Consider the following 20,037-nt stretch of genomic DNA (forward strand, 5'->3'; position numbering starts at 1 on the left):
CACTGCACGCTGCACCAGGGCAGCAAGACAAGCATTTGCACAGCAGTACTTAAACAGGTCCTAGGGAGATGCTGGCAGGAGACACGAGCCCTTCCCTTGGAGACGGAGAGGATATCGCTCCATCTCCGCAGTAAGGCTGCTTTATGACGCATACGTTTGAATTCCAAGCCCTAGGGGCCAAGCTGGCAATTAGCACATTTTGCAAACTCTCACGAAAGCATTTTTCTCTGCACAGTAATGCCACAGTCACAAACCACAGTATCTCCTCCTCACAGACACTCAAAAAGGCTGCCCGAGAATTCCACAGCACGGGGCAACTTTGGGCACTGCTTATGATTTCATGGCTTGATTCACAGCTGGTTTGCAGTTTGTCCCTAAGCAGCTAATGGCTAAATTCACATTTCCCACTAATTCCCTTAACTGAGCTGTGACCTCAGCTGATTCCCCCACAGGGATTGCCACATAGGTATAAATGTAACACATCCATATCTCACGCTTGCAACCATCAACATCACACACATAAAATGGAACCTCTTTAAATAGAATCTCCGCATGCCAAAAATAGATTCTTTCGTCAAGTTTCTGCCCTGCAATACCCATCTCTTGCTTGCAGAGTACATATATATTTGTATGTTTGTATCTATAAGGAACACGAAAATACCGTATATAAATATTTACTTTAAATCCCTATGTTTAAGTATGCAAGACAGCATCAGTGGAGCAGTTGCAAGGTACCACAAGGTCCACATGTTCCAGATGTGGTTTCCTACGTGTTTTTTTAAGCTGTAGGGACGAAATCACCCAGTACACAGAAGCAGGACAGTGTGGACAATGTGTACCATCTGCAGCCCACTCACCCCCCATCCATCTCTATCTGCACACAGCACGTGCATTCTTTTGCATGGTACGTACTGTGTTTAGTATTACAAAGCAAATATTTTTGTAGCACGAGGGCAGTATCTTAGAGTGGAATGACACCAACAGATAAAAGTCAACTAAAGTCTGCAGTGCCAGAAAAATTAAAAAGGAAAAAAAGTGTCTAATTGCTCCACAGTGCTTATCATTGCTCTGCAAGTAAGAAACAATGGTCCCAGACTTACAAAAGTCAAGCTTTAGATTGGTACTTTTTGTCAGTGCTTTCGCTGTTGGTACCAAGCTGTAAAAGCCTGGCATCCAGCTACTGCTCAACCAGCCCTCTTCTCAACAAAGCTACAAAAATAAATCTTGGCTGCAATTCCAAAGAGGTCTCTCTTTCCTTGCTCACTACCTCAGCCTGCTTACCCAGAGCAGCTGCCTATCACAGAGTATGGCTGCCACATCAAGGCTTTGTGGACCACACACATTTGCCCACACACCCATACCCTGAGAATTTTGTACAAATTCTCTGCTCCTACAGGCTTGCCCTGGATATAAATAGATTCCTCATATAGAAATTAGCCAGTCTATAGCAACGAGCTGTTAGTTCTATTCTGCTTCTGGATAATAAAGTGCTCTAAGTTAGTTACTAGTTACCGGGGAACTTGAAGGAGAAGGTACAGTTTCTCTTCCTCCTCCCACTACTGTACCTCCTTAAGAGTTAAACGTGAGATTCATCGAGGTCGACGTCCGTCTCCCCAAGCTCCACGTGTGTGAAGCTGAAGTGAGTGGCCAGCAAGGGGTTTTCCATCCCGTTGTCCTCGCTGATGTGGAGGACCGTGTCCCCGTGCTGCAGTAAGCTGGTGGTCTCGAGGCCAGCATAGTCCTCGGTGTCGGAGAGCTGTGTGGGTGGCGTGCTTTGCGCTGTGGCTGGCCGGGACTCCACGCTCTCCTCTTTCTCCTTCTCTGCTGAAAGTACCTCGCTCTGCAGTAGAGGAAAAGTAGTGGTTAGGCTCAGAGAAAGAGGGAGAAGACAGGAAAAAAGAGCAAGGGAACGTTTGTGAAATATTTCCTCATTCTGAACTACTTTCCTGCCATTAAGGGGCTAGGTAATTGCAGATTTTAAGTCCCTAAAGTTCTACCCTTACAGTTTTTCCTGGTGAATCAGACATGTGACAAGTTTCAGATTGTAACACTTGGCAGTTTCCTGGTTTAGTAATATTTTCAAGAACGTCTCACATTCATTCATGGCAAAGGCCATACGCCCCAAAGACATGAGATGTCTGAGTACGTAAAAGAGAACTCAGCGTCACAGTGCAGTGTCAGTGCGCTGAAGCAGTGATTGTGATTATCTCTACACTGTGCTCAGTGGTGTCCAACACACAAAAATGTTGAACAAGCAGCTCCTTTTGAAACATGAGGCTGTTGATACAACCCCCCCCGAGTTTTTGCAGGAGTCCTTCCTGAAGGACTCATTGCTCATAGAGCAAGGTGCAAAGACCAGCTGACAAGAACTCACACAGGTCCAGAAGGCTTGTGGGTCTGATGGGAAGAAGAAAAGAGAAGATACAAGGATTTGCAAACTAAGGATTGTTGCAAAGGTAGAGAAGTGAAGGGCTGATAAAAAGATAAAATTTAATCTAAAGAAAAAAGACAGTCTTTACTCATCAGCAGGCTTCCACTATATTGCTGTAGTACAGCTATATCTATCTGCCCTGCACTGAAGCTGTTGAGGCTGAGACGAAGCAGCAGGCAGACACACATGATAATACTGTCAGACACACTACCTGGCCGGTGGTCTGGCTGTGGAGATCAGCTCTGATGATGGCAGGTGAGTTTGTCAGCACAGGTTTACTCGGTGCTTCCTGCTTGCTGCTCTCTTGGGGGCTGCTGCGGCTGCAGCCCTGCTCCTGGGCAGCTGAAGCTGGGGACTTGGCTGGGGATGGTGGTGTTGCCTCAGGCTGGGCTTCAGTGAAAGTCACTGAACGCTTCTGCTCTGCTGGGAAGTGCAAAGCCCAGAAAACTGAATATTAAGATACTGTAATTCGGACAGGAAAACGGAACAAAAGCAGACAGCATCTCTAGCATTTTTACAAGCAAGATAGGATTAATTCCATCTTTATAGGCTATCTAGATGGCATCCAATCTAAAAGCCTTTTATTCCTAGGCTTCCTCTGAAGCCATAGCAAGAGTCACAGATCTACTTTCTATTTTCTACTTTAGAATATGAAGTGCTGGTTCTGAACATGCAGTACTGCCCTACCACTTGGTTTTGGCTTGGGCTGGATGCTCCGCCGGGTGGTTGAAAGTCGAGCTCCGTGGCGGCTACGAGGCTCAGTCTGAGTTTTTTGACGTGACAGCAGTGGTCTTCGAAGCTACATATTGAAAGAAAGAGTTGTATTAGGCTGAGCTGTGTTCATACAGCACATCACTGAACCCCTGCAGGAAGGCTAAAGATACATATTTAATGTTTCTATGGCTTAGACATCTCCCTCATAGGAAAACTTCAGTGTCTTTTCAGTTTCACTACAAAATGTAATCAATGCACTTTGTGTGACACCATTTGAGTTTAGAAACCAACCAAACAAACAATAAAAACAAACAAACAAACAAAAAACCTGCAGAGGAAAGAGTCACGGAGTCCAAAACAAAGCACAGTTTCTTTTGGAGGGCTCGTCAGGTCTCATAGCTTACAGTACTTGCTAAATCAACTATAGTATCACAGACTACGTAAAAGGGACACGTCACATCCAGAAATCATTTCAGAACAGATACAGGCCAGAAAAAACAATCAAGGCCTGTTCACTCACCTGCCGCAGACCTCTCTTCCGCCCCAGGGGTTGCTGCAGAAGGAGGTTCTGCTGCCCTGGCTCACTCTGCACACTTGCCACCCTGTTGGATATCGACGGCATTAGGTCAAGCACAGAAGCATCCTGTATAACTAGCAGGAGTCCTGGCAATTGTGACTAAAATAAATAAATAGGTAGATAAACCACTAATGGCACAGTCACTTCAAAGAGCACATACTGCCTTTGAAGGATGGTGGGAACGTGTCTGTTGGGTTGTGGCTTCCAAGGCTTAGGAGAGGGTGGGAGGTGGAGTCATGGCATTCAGGACTTGGCCACGCACAGGTAGCATCCAACTATAAGTAACTGCAAATTTCAGTTTTCAGTCATTGATTGATGCATCCCACTCAGCAACACTCACTTCTCTGCATCCTTTGCCACAAGGGCTTCATCAACAAAGGCAAGAATATCAGCTTCCTAGCTCAAAAACTTTGTTTGCTTTTCAATTTTTTCTTGGATAACGTTATAAAAGCAATTTTTTTCCACCCAAATAGACTCCACAGCCTCATCACAATTTTGTCATCTGGTTTTAATTTCAATTTAAGTCAACAAACAAAAAACAAACACAAAGTGACAAAGGATCTATTCACATAATGGATGCATGAGTTATGTGAACAAGGCCCCACACTCAACACTTGCAGCCTTGAGTCTCTGTAGCTAACAGATGAAAAATACAAGTGAACATATAATTCATATAAACATAAAAGTGCACATTTTTAGTTTTTAGTATCTTGGCACAAAACAATCTTTAGCAATAAAACAGACTCAGCTACGTACCATCTCATTCTGCTATTCCACTGATCATTAAATCTACTTCCTATAACAATACCACCCTCCCCTCATTTTTATCAAGTACCATACTCCTCCCAACAGTTAAAAATTGGTCACTTAGCAGACAGCAGTCACAAAACATATTAGCTGAATGAACTATGTCTAAAAGACATACATTTACAACAGCAACTAACATTTAGATAGACTTCCTTTATTTCAGGCAGCTGCTTATTTGGGAGAGACTGGAATCCACTGAGCCACACGTCCTGTTTAAGCAACCTCCAGCTATAGCTGGTATGCACTGTAGCAGATGCAGTATTACAATCGGTTTTGCTTTTGGCCTGCCTTAGTCTAAAGAAAAACAACATTCTTTTCTCTAGATGTTTTCCTTGGATCTCCCTGGAGGAGCTCAGCACCACCTACAGCGTGAGGGTTTAATACCTGACCTAACACGAGCAGAGGAAGAAAACAAACCTAAGGTTTGACATGGTCAGACAAGACAAGGAGGATGTCTGTGGAGAGGCTTAAGAAGTTCTGTCTCCTCAACAGCTCTCTCCTCCCCTTGGCAGAAGTTACTGCTCTTCCTAAGCTTGGTAGAACACAACATATGAGCTTCCTGGCTGCTTCAGGTCCAAGTCTGGTTAAATGAACTGAAAGTCCTCCTCCTTGCTCTCTTATCAGTTTAAACTGAAGCCAGACATTGCACTAAACCATATGCGTGTCCAGAAACTTTGCGGCGAGACAGCTGGCAACTTCAGGAGAGACACTACCTTCAGCCCCTGAACCCTTTTCTCATTGTCTGACCACAAGGTCACAATCCTAGCCATGCCTGTGGCAATGTCACCACAGCTGTGCTGGTTTGGAAAAAAGGAAAAGCTTCTGCAAGCTCAAAGCCAGAACAAACAAAGATATATTTGAGTCTTCCCTAAGACAGCTCCTCCAAATGAGATCACCAGCCTCTGGCACATTTTTTCCAGCTTTTACATAGGGTAGTGACATGATTTACACACAAGGCATCCTAAACATCACACAATCACCTGCGTACAAATAAGCAGAGTTGCTTCTTGTGAGCAGGACTGTGTTCCTGTCCTTATTAAAGCAAAGAGACTACACTCCCATTGGCCTTCTGACTTGCGATTCAGACTATCCGAATTCAAAGCTTGTAGAAATTTCCTGATCTTCTGTTTCTAGAGTTACACAAAAACTTAGTCCAGTGATTTTTAAGAAGTTGTAAGGGTAACCGCCAGTCTGGGAATTAAATAAGTATTGGCTAGAGTAGGCCTTGAAAAGAAAAATTGTCCACTGGACTAGCTTCTGAGAATACTGTCAAAATGTCTGATGAAGGAACAGCAGCTCAGTTACATGAGTAAGGAGACATACCTGTCTGTAGCAGGAAGACTACAGTTCTATTCAGTACAAGAACACTGTTGATAGTGGTGAAACAAACTCACCGCACATGCATCATGAAACTACTTTGAAAAAGTCGTTAGATAAAGAGAGCACATGGACCACGTGAGGGCACAGAGGCTATGCACGAAGAAAAAAACAATTTGCATGGAGGAAACTGTGCACTGGAGACAGACATATAGAGAGGTGAGCAACAGAGAGGCTGGATTTCTTGTCCTCCTGCTGGAGTCTGAGATTTTCAGCCTGGCTAATATCATAAGTGAAATGAGTTTAGTGCTGGTGGATGTTTATTTCCAGTACTGAATCATTACACTAATTGACACAAATCAGGATGATCTTACGAGCTGAAATTGCAGATAATTATTGCTGGCAAATGTTGGATTGGAGAGCAGCACAGTTTTGCAGAGCTGTCTGCACACTGCACAGTCCTCATGTGGCTGCCTCTTTGCCTTCTGTCCCCAAATTTTGAAGAAGGGAAGGGAAAGAAGGAAGAGGGAGAGTCATAAAGACCACAAATTTCAGATGAGTGGCTGAAATTTCAGATAAAGCCTTTCACTTTGCGTGGGTCTGTTTTCACATCAAAGAGCAGCTCTGCTGATCATATTTCCATGAAAATGAGTGTGGCAGACAGATTGTTGACTCTGAGTCAACCTTCCCTCCTCTCCTGCCTCTCCTTGTTTACCAGACCTGGCCAGGAGTACACTGTTTTTCTGGCAGCCTGTGGGACCCAATCAGAGAATACTAAATGACACGGTGCTTCAGCTGACAGAACCTCTCCCTCCTATGGCAATGTGATTGATAAGAAGGGTTTTGCTGCACTACACACATCTGATTTAATCAGGAATAACAAATCAGAAAAATTTCCTGCCCATCACAAAGATGCTCTGTCACTCCCTGAGTAACTCAGTCAGTGTTTTTACGCTCACAGTAACGTTACTTCCATTTCATAGTTATGGCAGAGACAGGCGAGCAAAAAATCAGACAAACCCAGCTTCATAGAAGCATGTTGCCAGCACTACAAGAAACGTCAGCCAGTCACACTGTGGGGGGCTAAAAGAAACTTTGTCCTGCTGGTAATTACAGTAAGTGATGTTCACAAACGTCACGAAACGATGCAGCTAAAATATAAAAGAGGAAAACAAAACAAAGGAAGCAAGGAGTTTAAAGGTCTGTTAAAAAGGTGTACATGCTTGCCAGCGACTGCGGGAGGATGTGCACACTGTGTCCCAAGACATCTGAGTGAGGAGGGTTAGTAGACAAAGACCAGTGGAAAATGTAGATATAACTCCAGCTCTTGTATTCCCAGACATGTGCTAGCCCTGCAGGTGTTAGATCTGCTATGCTTGCCCTGACAATATGAGTTTGCTCTGATTTTCCCTATCAGGTATCATGAAGCTAGGACAGGCATAACTATAAACATGAACAGGCAATGCCTTTGTGCAATGGATTTCCATTACAGTAAGTTCTCATTCTTTTTCCTTTCCTGATTTGGGGTAAATGTGCTCTCCTCTCAGATTACAAACACAACAGCTTGTGATGGTGGGCACAAACATTCCTCAGCCCTGTAGCCCATGCTACCTGCTTACTTCTGAGCACTTCAGTGCTGCCCCCTTCCTGTCTTCTCTGCTATTCTGCACAGCAGGCTCTAACTGTTTTAGAACAAAGGGAAACAGATTTTATTCATTCTTGCATTTGTCACTATTTTATGTATTTAAAACTCCTACATTCCATAAGGGTCTAATGTCCATATGATTTATTTCTTTGTGTCAGTTACGATTAAATTCAGGTCTTGAATTCAGAAGGCAATCCAACTGTTGTTGCTGTGTTCCAATCAAAGTTATGTGCGAAAAACTGAAGACTGCTTTATTCAAAGCTAATGTTCCTAAATGTAAAAACACATTTATTCTATCCTGTGATCCCCACAGCACAATAATCTCCTACACTGTCTGCTTCATTACTTCTGTGCTTTAGAGGAAGAATCCAATTTGCAATTGAACAGCACATTTGAAATGACTTTCCTTGCTCACAGAAATGTAATCTAGCTTTTTCTTATGAGCTTGCAGTATTTCCTTGTCCTCTTTCTTTCTAAGGTTCTGCAGCCCCTCGACATAAATAATAAACCTCTAAAAAAATGATTCCCAAATACATCTGTTAAGCTCCTTATCCCAGGAAAAGCTCTGTACCACAGAGCAGGGTGGAGGACACAGCATCCTGGTCCCCAGCAAGAACTGGTGTGACAAATTATAAGAACCCACTGTACAGTTGATTACATTTCAGGGTTCAAAATAAACTACTGCTTTTGAACTCATCTATTGATTTAGTTGTCTCGTTTTGCTTGCCCCAGCCACCATTATTAGATGTGACTCTGACTTAACTTAAGATCGAGACATTTCAAACTCAACACTGATGTAGCCTGGTATCAGGTCATGATAGCTTTAACTCAGATATGGACCTTCTTGTCTCATCTTCCTCAACTGGGGTGAGCTTTTAATTCTGTATATGAGATAGCCCTTCGCTTCCTTAGTTTTGGCTTCTCTTTAAGCCCCCAAACTTGCTCATGCAATCAATTTTGCTGTAACACAGGAACAGATAACCCCATTCCTGCCTCTGCTGACAAGCCCATGTCTTTTCCTAATGCCACTCCTACAGTGGCATCGCTTAAAAGCCAATCTGCCAAAGCAGGATTCAAGTACACAATGAACACTGTGAGTCATAGGGTGATCTTAGTGATGCAACCAATGATAAACTCTCCATTTGTCACCTGAGAAGAATGAACAAATGAACAGAGCAGCCTGCACCCGTCTCAAAAAGCAACAACTAACACGTAAAATCTAAGTAACAAAATAAAAACCACACACAAATGCCTCTCAGTGTATCTGCATCTTCAGTTGACGTGGTCAAGTAACAAAGTAGCGTGTTATCTTCCCTGAAGCCACCATCAGGGGTCTTGCTCTTCTGGAAAGAGAGAGAGCGGCTCTTGGGACTCATGAGAGCTCCCTGACCTGGCAAACATGGCGTAAGCAGAGACTTTAAGGATGAGGAGCGTGTCCGAGGCAGCTGTTAAAGGTGCAGACCTCCCCTTCCAGGCTCACTCCTGGCACATTTGACAGGCACAGCCCTATCAGTGCTTGCACACAAACTCCCCTGTCCACAGGAAATGCTAAACAGCTCGGCCCAAACTCCAGCTCTGATGGGGCAACTTTACATGCAGATTAATAGTGTGCCTGCAAAGCTTCCTAAAACTGCTGTTTGAGAAGTGCAAAAACAATGAGAATTACTGTAGAGCATCCACAGAGAACTACGTTCTATGGGAGTTACTGTAATTAGTATTATTAGTGAACATTAAAGAACACAGCTTGATATTAGTATTAAATCTTTTGTGGTGACAGCATTGTGAGATGAATGGAAAAACAGATGTCTCTGTTTATAATTATATAAGCCTCCAGACTAATACTTATAACAGGCTACAGCTAATGCTTTGTGGATAATCTTTCTCATGCCTTCCACGCAATTGCTAAATAAGGGGAAACCCCCCATGCTAGCCAGACAGATCACTATTTCACTTGCTGTTTCTCCTTACCCTTAGCTTCCTCAAAGTATTGGCAATCAAAGCTGAAAACTGAAGGTGATTTGCTACACCTTTGACTCGCAGGCCTGAATATCAATGAGCCACAAGAGACAGAGATGGAAGAGCAACAAAAGGTGAGGGGAAGAGACAAAGGTCGGAAACAGTCTGTTTCCCAGCACACACACTGACAGACAGGTAGTGTTAACACTGTACCTAGAGAGGCTGCCCTCAGTGGCCAGGCTCGGGGAGTCATCGAGGACATTAGGTTCACTGCAGGAGGGGCAGGGAGATTAAAAATTTAAGGAAAGAAAATGAAAAAAAAAAAAAAAAAAAGCATGCGATCGTCTCTGTTTTCAAGGGAAAAAAATATCAGTGGAATTAAAAATTAAAAAAAGGACGGTAACATTAATTGGTCTCGCACGCTCAACAGCACATATATGACTCAGAGGAGCTGAAAGAACATCTGATAACAGGAGCAGTCTTTTAGAGGGAGTTTAAACTACTTGGAGACTTATACATCTCTGGTGTGACTCGATTTGCTGAGGGGTTCAAAAGGATGTGTTTCCACAGGAAGGAAGGGCAAGGAACTATTTTCAAAGCCATTTTCTATGCCATTTTCATTGATTTTAGTTCTATTTACTTCCAGCTTCATAGAAAGTTTTTTTCCCCCCCATTCCCCACAAGCCAGTTCTTCTCAAGGGAGGGCTAACCTGCCTCCCAGGAGCTACAGACCACTCTCTTTCAGGTACAGCTCTAAGGACAAACATTGGGTAAGCAAGATTTTGTAGTGCAATGAAACTGTAAGTAAACAGCTGGTGTGACCCTGGCAAATGAGCATGCAATCACATCGCTCTTCTACACTTCAGCCGTTCATGGGCGAGCAGCCTTCTCTGCCCATAGGGAAAACATGAAAGAAAAAAAGCAGTCTGCTGGGTTACCAGCAGGAAAACAATAATAATATTACTTAGCATTAATTAGTTTACATTTGTGAGGCAGTCTGAAAGCCCAGAGACCATCTATAACTAAAAAGGGCATGATACTGTGGACTGTGGCTGCGCTTGCTCAGCTTGTACTTTCCCTGTACAGATGAAAAATGATTCTCCTCGTATACCATGCACATCAAAAGTAGAGAGTAAAGCTCAGTTGTAACTGAAGTCTTGGCTTTTTTTCCCTCAGAATTATCCTGACTTGAGATTGAAAAAAGCAAACACTACTGTCAGTCGGCTGGGTCTCTTACATAGTTTATGCATTCAAGATTGTCATGAAGAGCTGGGGAAAATGCAGTCCTGCATATTAATTTGCAGGAAACAAAGGGCTTGAATCAATTGGGTTCAAAAGTCAAACAAGTTCCTGTAAGCCCATTTGTGAAAAATCCCAGATAAAATCTGTGCAACTCCTCCCTTGTAAATCATCTCTCCTATCTCTGCTGGTATGTACCACAGCTGTTACTTTTCCTTCATGTATCAAGGTTATTTCTTTGCTTCAAAGCAAGACTGGAAGGAAACAATGTTATTTGATTGCCTAAAGCTGGTCAAGAGATAATGAGGAATTTATTGTTTAGAGGCTCAAAGGAAATAGCATAAATTAAGCTATCCATTGTAAGATATCTTTGGATAACTATGTCACAGAAAAAGAAAGCAATAAACATTGTTTACTTAGAACAACAACAACAAAAAAAACACATTTAAATGCAAAACTCGTCTCATCACTTTCTACAGATGTACATTTCCCAGATTTCTCTTTCTCACCACTCTACATTAACCAGGAAGAAGGCATTCAGGGGTATTCTCATCAGCAAGAATATTTCATCTTTGAGCTTGACATTAAGTGTCTGAGATGAGCTAATTACTGTTCTAGAAATGATAATGACTGGATGGAAGAAAACAGAGTAAGTAAAACAGGCTACCTCTGCTCCTTGTCCAGCTCTGGGGATCCTCCCCACTACCCATACAGACTGTGTACAGTCCTGTGGCTCAGTGCAGAACCCAGGAATCACATCATCTCTTTTTGCTATCCACCGTAGTAGAAGAGGGAAATAACTGCTGGAAATTACTGAAATTGAGTGAAATTGTTTAATCGTTTCTAGAGATGACAGCTTGTTCTTCTGGAACTTACACAACACAGGTCATCCTGGATAACCATTATTTCTAACCAGCATCCTAGGTCCAACACTATTTCAGGATGAATAAACTTATCATCACTGTGTACGGGTGACAATTCTCCTATCCCACATCCCTGAATTACACGTAACGTGCCTGAGCCATTTCTACTGTAATGAATATAAGGGGAAAGGTGAAAAGCTCACATTATTACCTTTGGCTGGGCAACATGCCCACCTCAGCCTGAGGTGCAGACACGCTGGAGAGATGGCTGGAGAACCGCCTCCTCCCAATGGCACCCATAAGGTATGCTTCCTGTTCACTTACCACACTGGGCATGCTCAAGGAGTCATCTAGAAAGAAAGATAAAAAAAAAAAAGGAACAGGAAAGGAAACAACCAAATTCCTAAGTCTGCAATTTTGAATATTTCCATTAGATTTTACAATCACGGTTCAGAAAGACGCAGGCGTAAAACCCTGCAGGATAAGGAACATGGCGCACACGGGGCAGGGATTTGTCTGCCTTCAGCTTGTACAGCTTTCAGGAAAACGTGTTCTGAGAATTCCGTTTCCTTAAAGCTTAATCTTGTGATTAATAAATTGTTCAGTCAATTTTTGTCGTAAACGTTGTAACTGTCCATGTTACAGTGTGAATAAATGGCTGCTGCCAGTAGAGCAAAGCACTGTTACAAGAGATAAAACACGTAACAAAGCAAAATGCAGGGCTGACAGCCTTTAACACCCCTTGGGACATGCATTTTAAATGTCACCAAAAAACTGGATAAATTGACTCAAGCACATCTTACTGCAGCTGAGCTATGCACAGTTGGACTGCTTTCAGGGCTGCTTGAGATTTTCACTGCTGCTTCAAATTAAGTATCTGGAAAGAAATGACTCTGTTGTGGTTTTTACCACAACAACTTCTAATTATAAGTAAACAAAACACAGGGGAGGTTTGGTGTCATTTTCTCTGTTCTTTCTGACCTTGTCCAATTTTGATGTACTGAAACATTTTATGGCAGCATTAAACCGAAGCAGGGCTGACATAACAGCACCACAAACAAACAGAAAGATAGCGCTCCTCATTCCACACAGCAGCTCCTAACTATTCTGAGGCTGAAAACAGTGTTTGTCACAGTGTGTAACGGCAACGTATAGCAGCACAATAGCAGGTGGATTGGGCAATGGTTAGTAAGGAGCCCAGCTAAAATAACACTGGGCTGAGCCTGAAATGTTTCAAACTAACTGCTCTTTTTCCAAAGACAATTCTGCCATAACTGCACTGGCCCTTTTTTTTTTTTTTTTTGAGCCACTGTTTTTCATCCCTTTGGCTTAATGCCCTTTGGGAAAAGTCAGCAGTCCTCAAATACAAATGCCAAGTGCTTAAGTTTCAAGACATTATGGCAACCAACCGCGGCAGCACCAGAAGACAACATCCTTGCTAAAGAAGGGGGAAGCTCAAGCCTGATGACATAGAAGCAGATTTTTCTACCCTGGCTTTCAGTCATGGACTACTCAGAAGCAGATGGACAACTCAGAGAAGCAGAGAGAAGGAAAAATTCCAAGAACAACATGAAACTCAGCTGAAATGACAAAGCAACACTGAGATCATTGCAAATCACTCCCTAAGAGATTCACCATTCCATTCCTTTTAAACAGACACCAGAAAGCCTGGCAGCCCCAGAACCCGCCAGCTGCCCAGAAGGGAGATACCAGGCTTTTGTTGTTAGAAGGTTTAACACGTAATTTCCTCTTTCTGAATCGAGTGACACAAGCACACAAACATGCCACCCTGCAGAGCCACAGCTGGATCCCACGCAGCACAAGGACAACATATCCCACATCAGAGCATCTGGATACAAGTGATGAGCAGGAAGTACTCAGCAACAGGACTCTAACTACACAGCCAGCCACTGCCCCTGCCGCCTGTCAGATGAAGGTCAAAGAGAGGTCTGATTGCTGTGCCTTGTCAGCAATGTGGGGACTGCACGTCAGCCTAGGTCTCACACACTAAAAGCCTGTCTGTGCCCTTCCTTTTCTCTACACAGAGCTCAAGAGGAAACAAGGAGGCAGAGAATGACCCAAGCTCTAACACCACAGATGGTGCAGCAACCTCAACAGTTTCTTAGCCTTGTATACCCTTGTGCTTGTTGTTCACACTGGGACAACTGTCTTCCCCTCCCATCTGTCTTCCAGAGCACCCAAGAAATACTTTCAACATTGAGAGCTGTGCTCCAGTCAGTAGCTACATACTTTCTTCATCCTCCTCATCTGTGCGGCTCAGTGTGTCCTGGGAGGCCTGCTGGGATGGCTCACTGTCCTGCTCCCAGACTGTGCCAGTGCCAGTGTTGGATCGGGACATGGTGGCCAGACTCAGGCGGTAAGCAGAGGTGGAGGTGCCCACGGTGCTCACAGACGTCTTCCCTTGGTAAGCTGTAAAAGAGTGAAAATCAAACCCAAGTCAGAGATATGGAAATCAACAAACCCCCATGCATTCATGTCACATCAGGCACCTGGTTCTGCTCCGACCAGAGGTGATAACGCAGACGCAGCTGCCCGGGCTCACCTCATCTCTCCCAAATCTCTACCACAAGTGTGTTTGTTTTTCTCTTATGCAGTCTGTTTTTCTCCCTCAACCTTACTGACATATTTTCTGAATCGGCTTCAACATTTAGGAACGAGGCACATTCATACAGAGGAAAAAAAAGCTGGAGGCATTTTCTTTTAAATTTCCTTTCTTTAGAACAAAGCATGTAAAATCTCTTGCTGTCTGTAAGCAGTGGCTGCCACCTCGTGGCAGGAAGGGTGACTGTTACAGAAGCGTCCCCTCGTGGAGAGGTAGCGATGGAGAGATGCACCCTTAAGCTGTGAGATAACAGGTAACAGTAGAGAAAATCAAAGCCAAGATGAACAGCAGAGGAGACAGAACTGCTGCTGAACAAAATGGACAGATGTTTCTACATGAGCAGCTCCAGAGATGAAGACTGATGTGATGTGCAATGGGGCTGTGCAGGCCAGCTGTGACAGAGAGACACCCGCTGAGAAATAGCCTTAGTGAAAAAAAATGGGCATAACAAACTGCCTTTCACAGCTGCCCTGAGCTTTGGGTGGCTGCCCAAAGGCAAGGCTGGGCTGGGCATGGGGCCTGATCAAGGGACAAGCTGCCAGGGTGTGAGTGAATGACCTCACCTTCCTCGTAGACAGTGGGCATATCTGCCACAAGTTAAATTTATGGGTGAACCACCTGAACAGACTGGGCTGACAGCCCTTTGGTTCTCCTCTCCTTACCAGATCCACTGTGCACCGCCTCCTTCAGAATCTTCAGTTCATTATTGAATTCAGCAATGAGGGAGCTCTTGCAGAGAGGGCGCGGTATGAACCGTCTCTCCAGCTGGTCAGCAATGTGCTGTCGTGCAGTCAGCTCCTCGTGGTTCTCAGCCGGCTGGGCCAGAAGCTAAGGCATGAACAACACGGGGAACACGTTACCATTGGAGGGGAATGATGCCCAGGGAACTGGAACTGGTCTCCAGACCAGCAGAAGACTGCAGCCAGCAGACTTGTCTGTTTTGCTGGCAAGAGATTTTGACTGCAGCTATGACAAGTTTCCACCTGTCTTTCAGGGACAGCCTTGTTTTTGACTGGACACAAAATCTCACTTAATACTGGGACACGGAGATCAGGGCTTCCTTAGGGTAAGCTCTACCCTCAGATTTTACACAGCTACAGCCTACAAGATGACTTATTCTGTCCAAATTGTGAGACGCAGAAGGCTAAACGAGGTGAGTCCCATGTGCCAGTCTACCTGGTAAGCAGAGAAGAGCTGTGGTTAGCTTAAGCCGTGGCTGCCTCAGCCCAGCAGCTGTCTGTTCATCCACATGAGCCCTATCAGAACCATCACCCAAGGCAAAGCAGAGTGATGCTTCCTGGCTGTTAGCTGCATTGCCCAGCTCTTTTCAGAACAGCATTTTCGGAAAATTTCTGCCAACCATGCCTGAGCTCAGAGCATCCAAGCTACTTTTGAGTGTCTGTCACAGAACTATGTTGTCATGAAAACCCTCTTGGTCAAACCCAGTAGTACTAAGCCTAGCTGTCCTCTCTGGCTTCTTGGATCACAGCTACTAGCAAAAAGCTTTGTGTATTAGTTACAAAGGGTTCACATGCTTACTAACACATCAGTACTTCTGAAAAGTCACTCCCTGTACGTGAACACCCAGTTCACTCCGGCACGCTGTTACCTCAGTTCTCAGCAGGGGAATAAGGGATAACTTGCCTTCAGGGGGTGACCTAGCAGGAGCCAAAGCAACTGTTACCTTGCACTGGATGAAGGGCCGAAGGAGCACAAAGATAGGGATCCGTGTTCGCACAATAAAGTCGAGGAAATCCCACAGGGCCAGCCCTCCCACCTTCCGCAGCGCCATCTCTTTGACTTGCAGGCTCAGCCAGTACCACTGGCTGTCCAGCTGGCGTTCAAAGCAAACAAGGATCACCTTTAAGGCTACAGGAAAACACACAACAGCAAAGGGCAATCAGAGATGTATCAGTGTCTATTACAACTACTGAGGGAGAAAAGGGGAATGCCACAACGGGCACAAACCAATAGAAGCATGCATGCATGCACGTGCACATGCACACCCACACACCTCAGAGTCACAAGTGTCTTTTTCTGCCTGCAAACACTTCAGGGAAGAGGGGCAACTTTGTTAGGATAAAGGGCCTCCAGATCAGGACTGAAAGGCCCACTTCCAGTTTTACCAGCAGGAAATTTTCCTACTTCACACCCAAGTTCCTCTGTGTTTTCTTCCTCCACCCTTCTCGCTCCCTCCCTGCAGAATTCTTCTAATGTAATTAGTTTATCTTCCTGGAATCCAGGTATTGTGAAAGCAACTCAGGATGGGAACACAGCCTTGGCTGGTAAGACAACCTCAAAACTCTCCATCAAGCACAGCCATGTGAAGGGCCACCCTCAGAGCACAATAGCCTCCAGGTTATTTACAGGGTAATGAAAAGAATCTTTCTAGCAGTGCAGCTGCTTGAGCCACAGCCAAACTATAATATAAACAAACAAAAAAGAAAAACCAGTTTGGTAAGCCAAGGGTCGTTATTCACAAGAGCACTGCATTACAAATAGGGGATGAAGAGAGGAGATGAGACTCAGAACAATAGTCTGTATTGAAGTGGACTGTGACCAACAGTTAACTCACAGAAGAGACAAGGAACCTACCCCTTGGAACAAAATGCAGCTCTGGAAATTGCTGAAGGAATGGCTGACTGCTCTGTCTTTTTTGATGGGATGGCCAAGACACTGCATGCTGCCACCACACATTTGTATGCATGTTTTTTGGGACAGGGAGCTAAATCACCAATGAATTGCCAGTTTTTCCATCAGTGGCACCCCATACCTCACATACACGTTAAGAAAGACCTGAATGTGTCTTTGGGTAAGAGCTCACACAAAAACAGACGTTTAAATTGTGTGAAGGAGGGCTCCCCATATAGCTCTGGTAACTTGCACTGCTGCAGGTGCTCTGTTTCAATTATTCTCACATTCCTTTCACCTGCAGGTCAAATGTGAGGAAAATGGAGTACTCCCTTGCAGCAGCATACAGTGAGCAGGGGAAATATCAGTCAGTAAGGGCTGCGTGTGCACAGGACCAGCAGGCAGGCAGACTGCATCACATTTTACCCCAGCTAACCACAGACAGTGAAACTGTGACACGAGGGGCTGGTAGGCAGGCTGACTTGCCTTCCGTAGCTATATCCTGGCAGTATGAAAACTGGGTGACATTTATCTGTGCTGCAGTCTCTTCCATCTACAGTGCAGGCACCGCTCACATTGCAGCACTTCCCAGAGTTACTCCTGGCTTCATGCTCTGGCATGGACCCCTTTTTCAGGGCAAGATCTAAAGCAGCTCTAAAAAGCTCAATTAGCATCAAAGAAAACCCTCCCAGGCAGGAGCTATCTACAGTTTTGAATGCTCCATTTTATCTCCGTCTCTTCCCAGCTGTGAGCAGAAGCCATCACTCACCCAGGTAGGCAGCCTGGCTGGTGGACTCTGCGAGCCCTTCCCGCCGCAGGTCCTTCCCTGCATCCCCTGGGGTGGAACAGTGGGCAGGGGAGCTCTCCAGCATAAAGTTCTTGCTGCGGGAAGTGCTGATGATGCGAGGAGGCAGGAGGATATTGATAACAGTCTGGAGCAGCAGCAGGACCTCAGGCTGCTCCAGCCAGGGGCTGTCTAAATGCGTTTGGAGGGAAGAGAGAGAGAGAGCGATCAGGCTAGATCTCATCAAAGTTGTCCAAAGATCCAGACCCTGTTCCATTCCAAAATGTGAGGCAACCTCAATTGTCCCCTAAGCCACAACTCCGTCCCCCACACCTCGTTATGCTGTTTCTCCTCCTGCAAGCAAAGGCAAAGTTTATTTAACACCAACACAAATACGCACAAACGTAGAGCTATGCAGCATAACTACAAGTCCCATTCAGTAGTTTGATGATCTCATTTCTTTTTTTACCTCCCCCTTCCCCTTCTTCTTTGTCTCTGTTTGGGGATTTACCCGTGATCACCCTCTATAGAAGAAAGCAAGGAGCAGAACTTGTGCCAGACAAGTGGCATGGATTGGGCAGACAGCAATCCACAGGGGCATGCAATTTCTGTGACCTCAGGCTTTTGCTACAACAGCTTTGTCTTGCCCTGCACTCCAGTTTCAAAAAATGAGCATGTCTGTGAAAGTTCTGACCCAAGAACCACGGCACAGCTGAAACAAAGAGGATAAACAACTTTTCCCAGTAGGACACTTTCTGGTCTCAGACCCAAAGGGCACTTAGCTGACACACTGTAAGTGACAGAAAATAAGGAATAAAACCAAACAAATCAGAAAGTAAAAAAAAAAAAAAAAAGAAAAAAAAAGGATAAACAGAGCGCAGGGAAAGTGAAAACATCACTTGTCAGAACAGGGGAGAAAAACTCTTTTTGTTAAATTAGTCAGACCTTTGCTTCCAGATCCTACTGTGAGCACAAATGGAATCAGTAGGTTTAAAAGCATTCCTTCCCTTCTTTCCTGATTGGTGAATGGGGAGACGACATGGCTTAGGGGGAAATCTTCTTTCAAAGCCTGTGCAGTAATAATAAGAAAGGATTAAACGATTTCATCAGCAGATAACTCACACAAGTTACCGTAGGGAATGGTGGTCCCCCAGGCACCCTGTTTACACAGCACAACACAGGCACTGATGACCTGATTGAATTAGAAGCTCTGACACCCCTTAGGATTAAAAGGATTTCACAGAGTAACCTGTGTCACCTGCTCTTGTCATAACCAAGAGGTAAGAAGCCCAGACTCCTTACTCACAGACATTAATATCAGATGTATACCACAGGAGTTAGCTTGGGTGTCAGTCCCAAACTCTGTACTGCAGCACATGGGACCAGAATTTGACCCTGATTATGGGGAATAAAAAAAAATGAACAGAGGAAACAGCACAAATGACACTATCTAAATATTCTGCTGTTTGAACACAGAGGTTATTCCCAAACATTCTTTGTGCTGCCCCTCCTTCTCTAACGTAAAGAACAAACTCCTGAAAAATAAACAAAACACACAATCCCTTCCTTGCATTTACTGAAGCCTAAAATGAAAGACCTTTCATCTTCTTTAGAGGAGGTAACACAAATGACCACTAGTAGGCCCTCTGCTCATTTACAACTTCCCAGGTGCTACAGAACTAGCTCTGAAATGCAACTGAACTTTGCAACCCCTCAAACTTGTAAATCTGGGCTGAGAAATTCCAGAAAATGCTTTCTGGTGCGATGTGAAGTACTTCCGATTCATGTCCTACTGGGAGCATTCGGAATATGGCTTCTCCTGTGTTTTCCTGATGTTTGGTTTTCATCCCGCTTAAAACCCATGAAAAGAAGGAGCAAACAGGGAGGAGAGGATAACAGAAATGAAAACTCCCAATATGGTTTAAAAAAGACTATTTTGGTATCTGTTTTTAAAAATGACAAAAGATTTCAGAGAAGGTGAGGGTGGCCCTTTTTTGCTTTTGATTAATGAACCATTACGTCAGAGCTGGAAGAAATATGTGCTCTGTGTGAGCTCGTATCAAAAGTCCTTTTGTGTCTCATGCTCTGAGAGACAGCACTGCGTTTTCACACCTCCAACCCTTCCCAAGCAGCCCCACTTGTCAGAAATAGCTGCTGAAGTATACCACTGGATGCATCAATACGTATTTAAAAAGGCAAGTTGGAGCTAGATTAGGAAAATGGCTCTCTTCATTCTGTTGCTGCCAGTCTCCATTCTATCTGATTTCACGTCAGTGAGGAGGGAGAAATGGATACGAGTGCAGAAAGATTCTGTAGTAGTTGTGGCACTGACATGAGAAAGGAATAGTGATGAACTTCTCCAAAAATACAGGATGGGTTTATTATTCTGTACAAGGATGTTACTGAGTCAGCAGCTGATAAGCCTAAGTTGCCCTGTCTCTTTGAGCTGG

The 20,037-nt window shown here is 44.4% G+C and overlaps 1 protein-coding gene across 3 annotated transcripts in view; it reads right to left on the reverse strand.

The window, feature by feature from the left end:
* Nucleotides 1–935: 935 nt before the first annotated feature.
* The window catches only part of UNC80 (unc-80 homolog, NALCN channel complex subunit), a 115,454-nt gene continuing 96,352 nt past the window's right edge, over nucleotides 936–20,037 (reverse strand). For 2 of the 3 annotated variants that reach the window (XM_065751262.1, XM_065751263.1), the window contains 11 exons: nucleotides 18,533–18,656; nucleotides 17,573–17,779; nucleotides 15,857–16,041; nucleotides 14,835–15,000; nucleotides 13,800–13,979; nucleotides 11,761–11,899; nucleotides 9,661–9,717; nucleotides 3,666–3,747; nucleotides 3,119–3,230; nucleotides 2,643–2,854; nucleotides 936–1,840 (listed from right to left, as the gene is read on the reverse strand). In XM_065751262.1, the coding sequence (XP_065607334.1) occupies nucleotides 1,577–1,840; nucleotides 2,643–2,854; nucleotides 3,119–3,230; nucleotides 3,666–3,747; nucleotides 9,661–9,717; nucleotides 11,761–11,899; nucleotides 13,800–13,979; nucleotides 14,835–15,000; nucleotides 15,857–16,041; nucleotides 17,573–17,779; nucleotides 18,533–18,656 (1,728 nt within the window). In that variant the 3' untranslated portion in view covers nucleotides 936–1,576. The remainder of the gene's footprint in view (nucleotides 1,841–2,642; nucleotides 2,855–3,118; nucleotides 3,231–3,665; nucleotides 3,748–9,660; nucleotides 9,718–11,760; nucleotides 11,900–13,799; nucleotides 13,980–14,834; nucleotides 15,001–15,856; nucleotides 16,042–17,572; nucleotides 17,780–18,532; nucleotides 18,657–20,037) is intronic. The other variant, XM_065751264.1, reaches the window with a different exon arrangement.

The sequence above is a fragment of the Cyrtonyx montezumae genome, unplaced genomic scaffold, assembly GCF_038088225.1.
Source record: "Cyrtonyx montezumae isolate F1298 unplaced genomic scaffold, pur_monq_1.0 scaffold_7, whole genome shotgun sequence".
Lineage (NCBI taxonomy): Eukaryota > Metazoa > Chordata > Aves > Galliformes > Odontophoridae > Cyrtonyx > Cyrtonyx montezumae.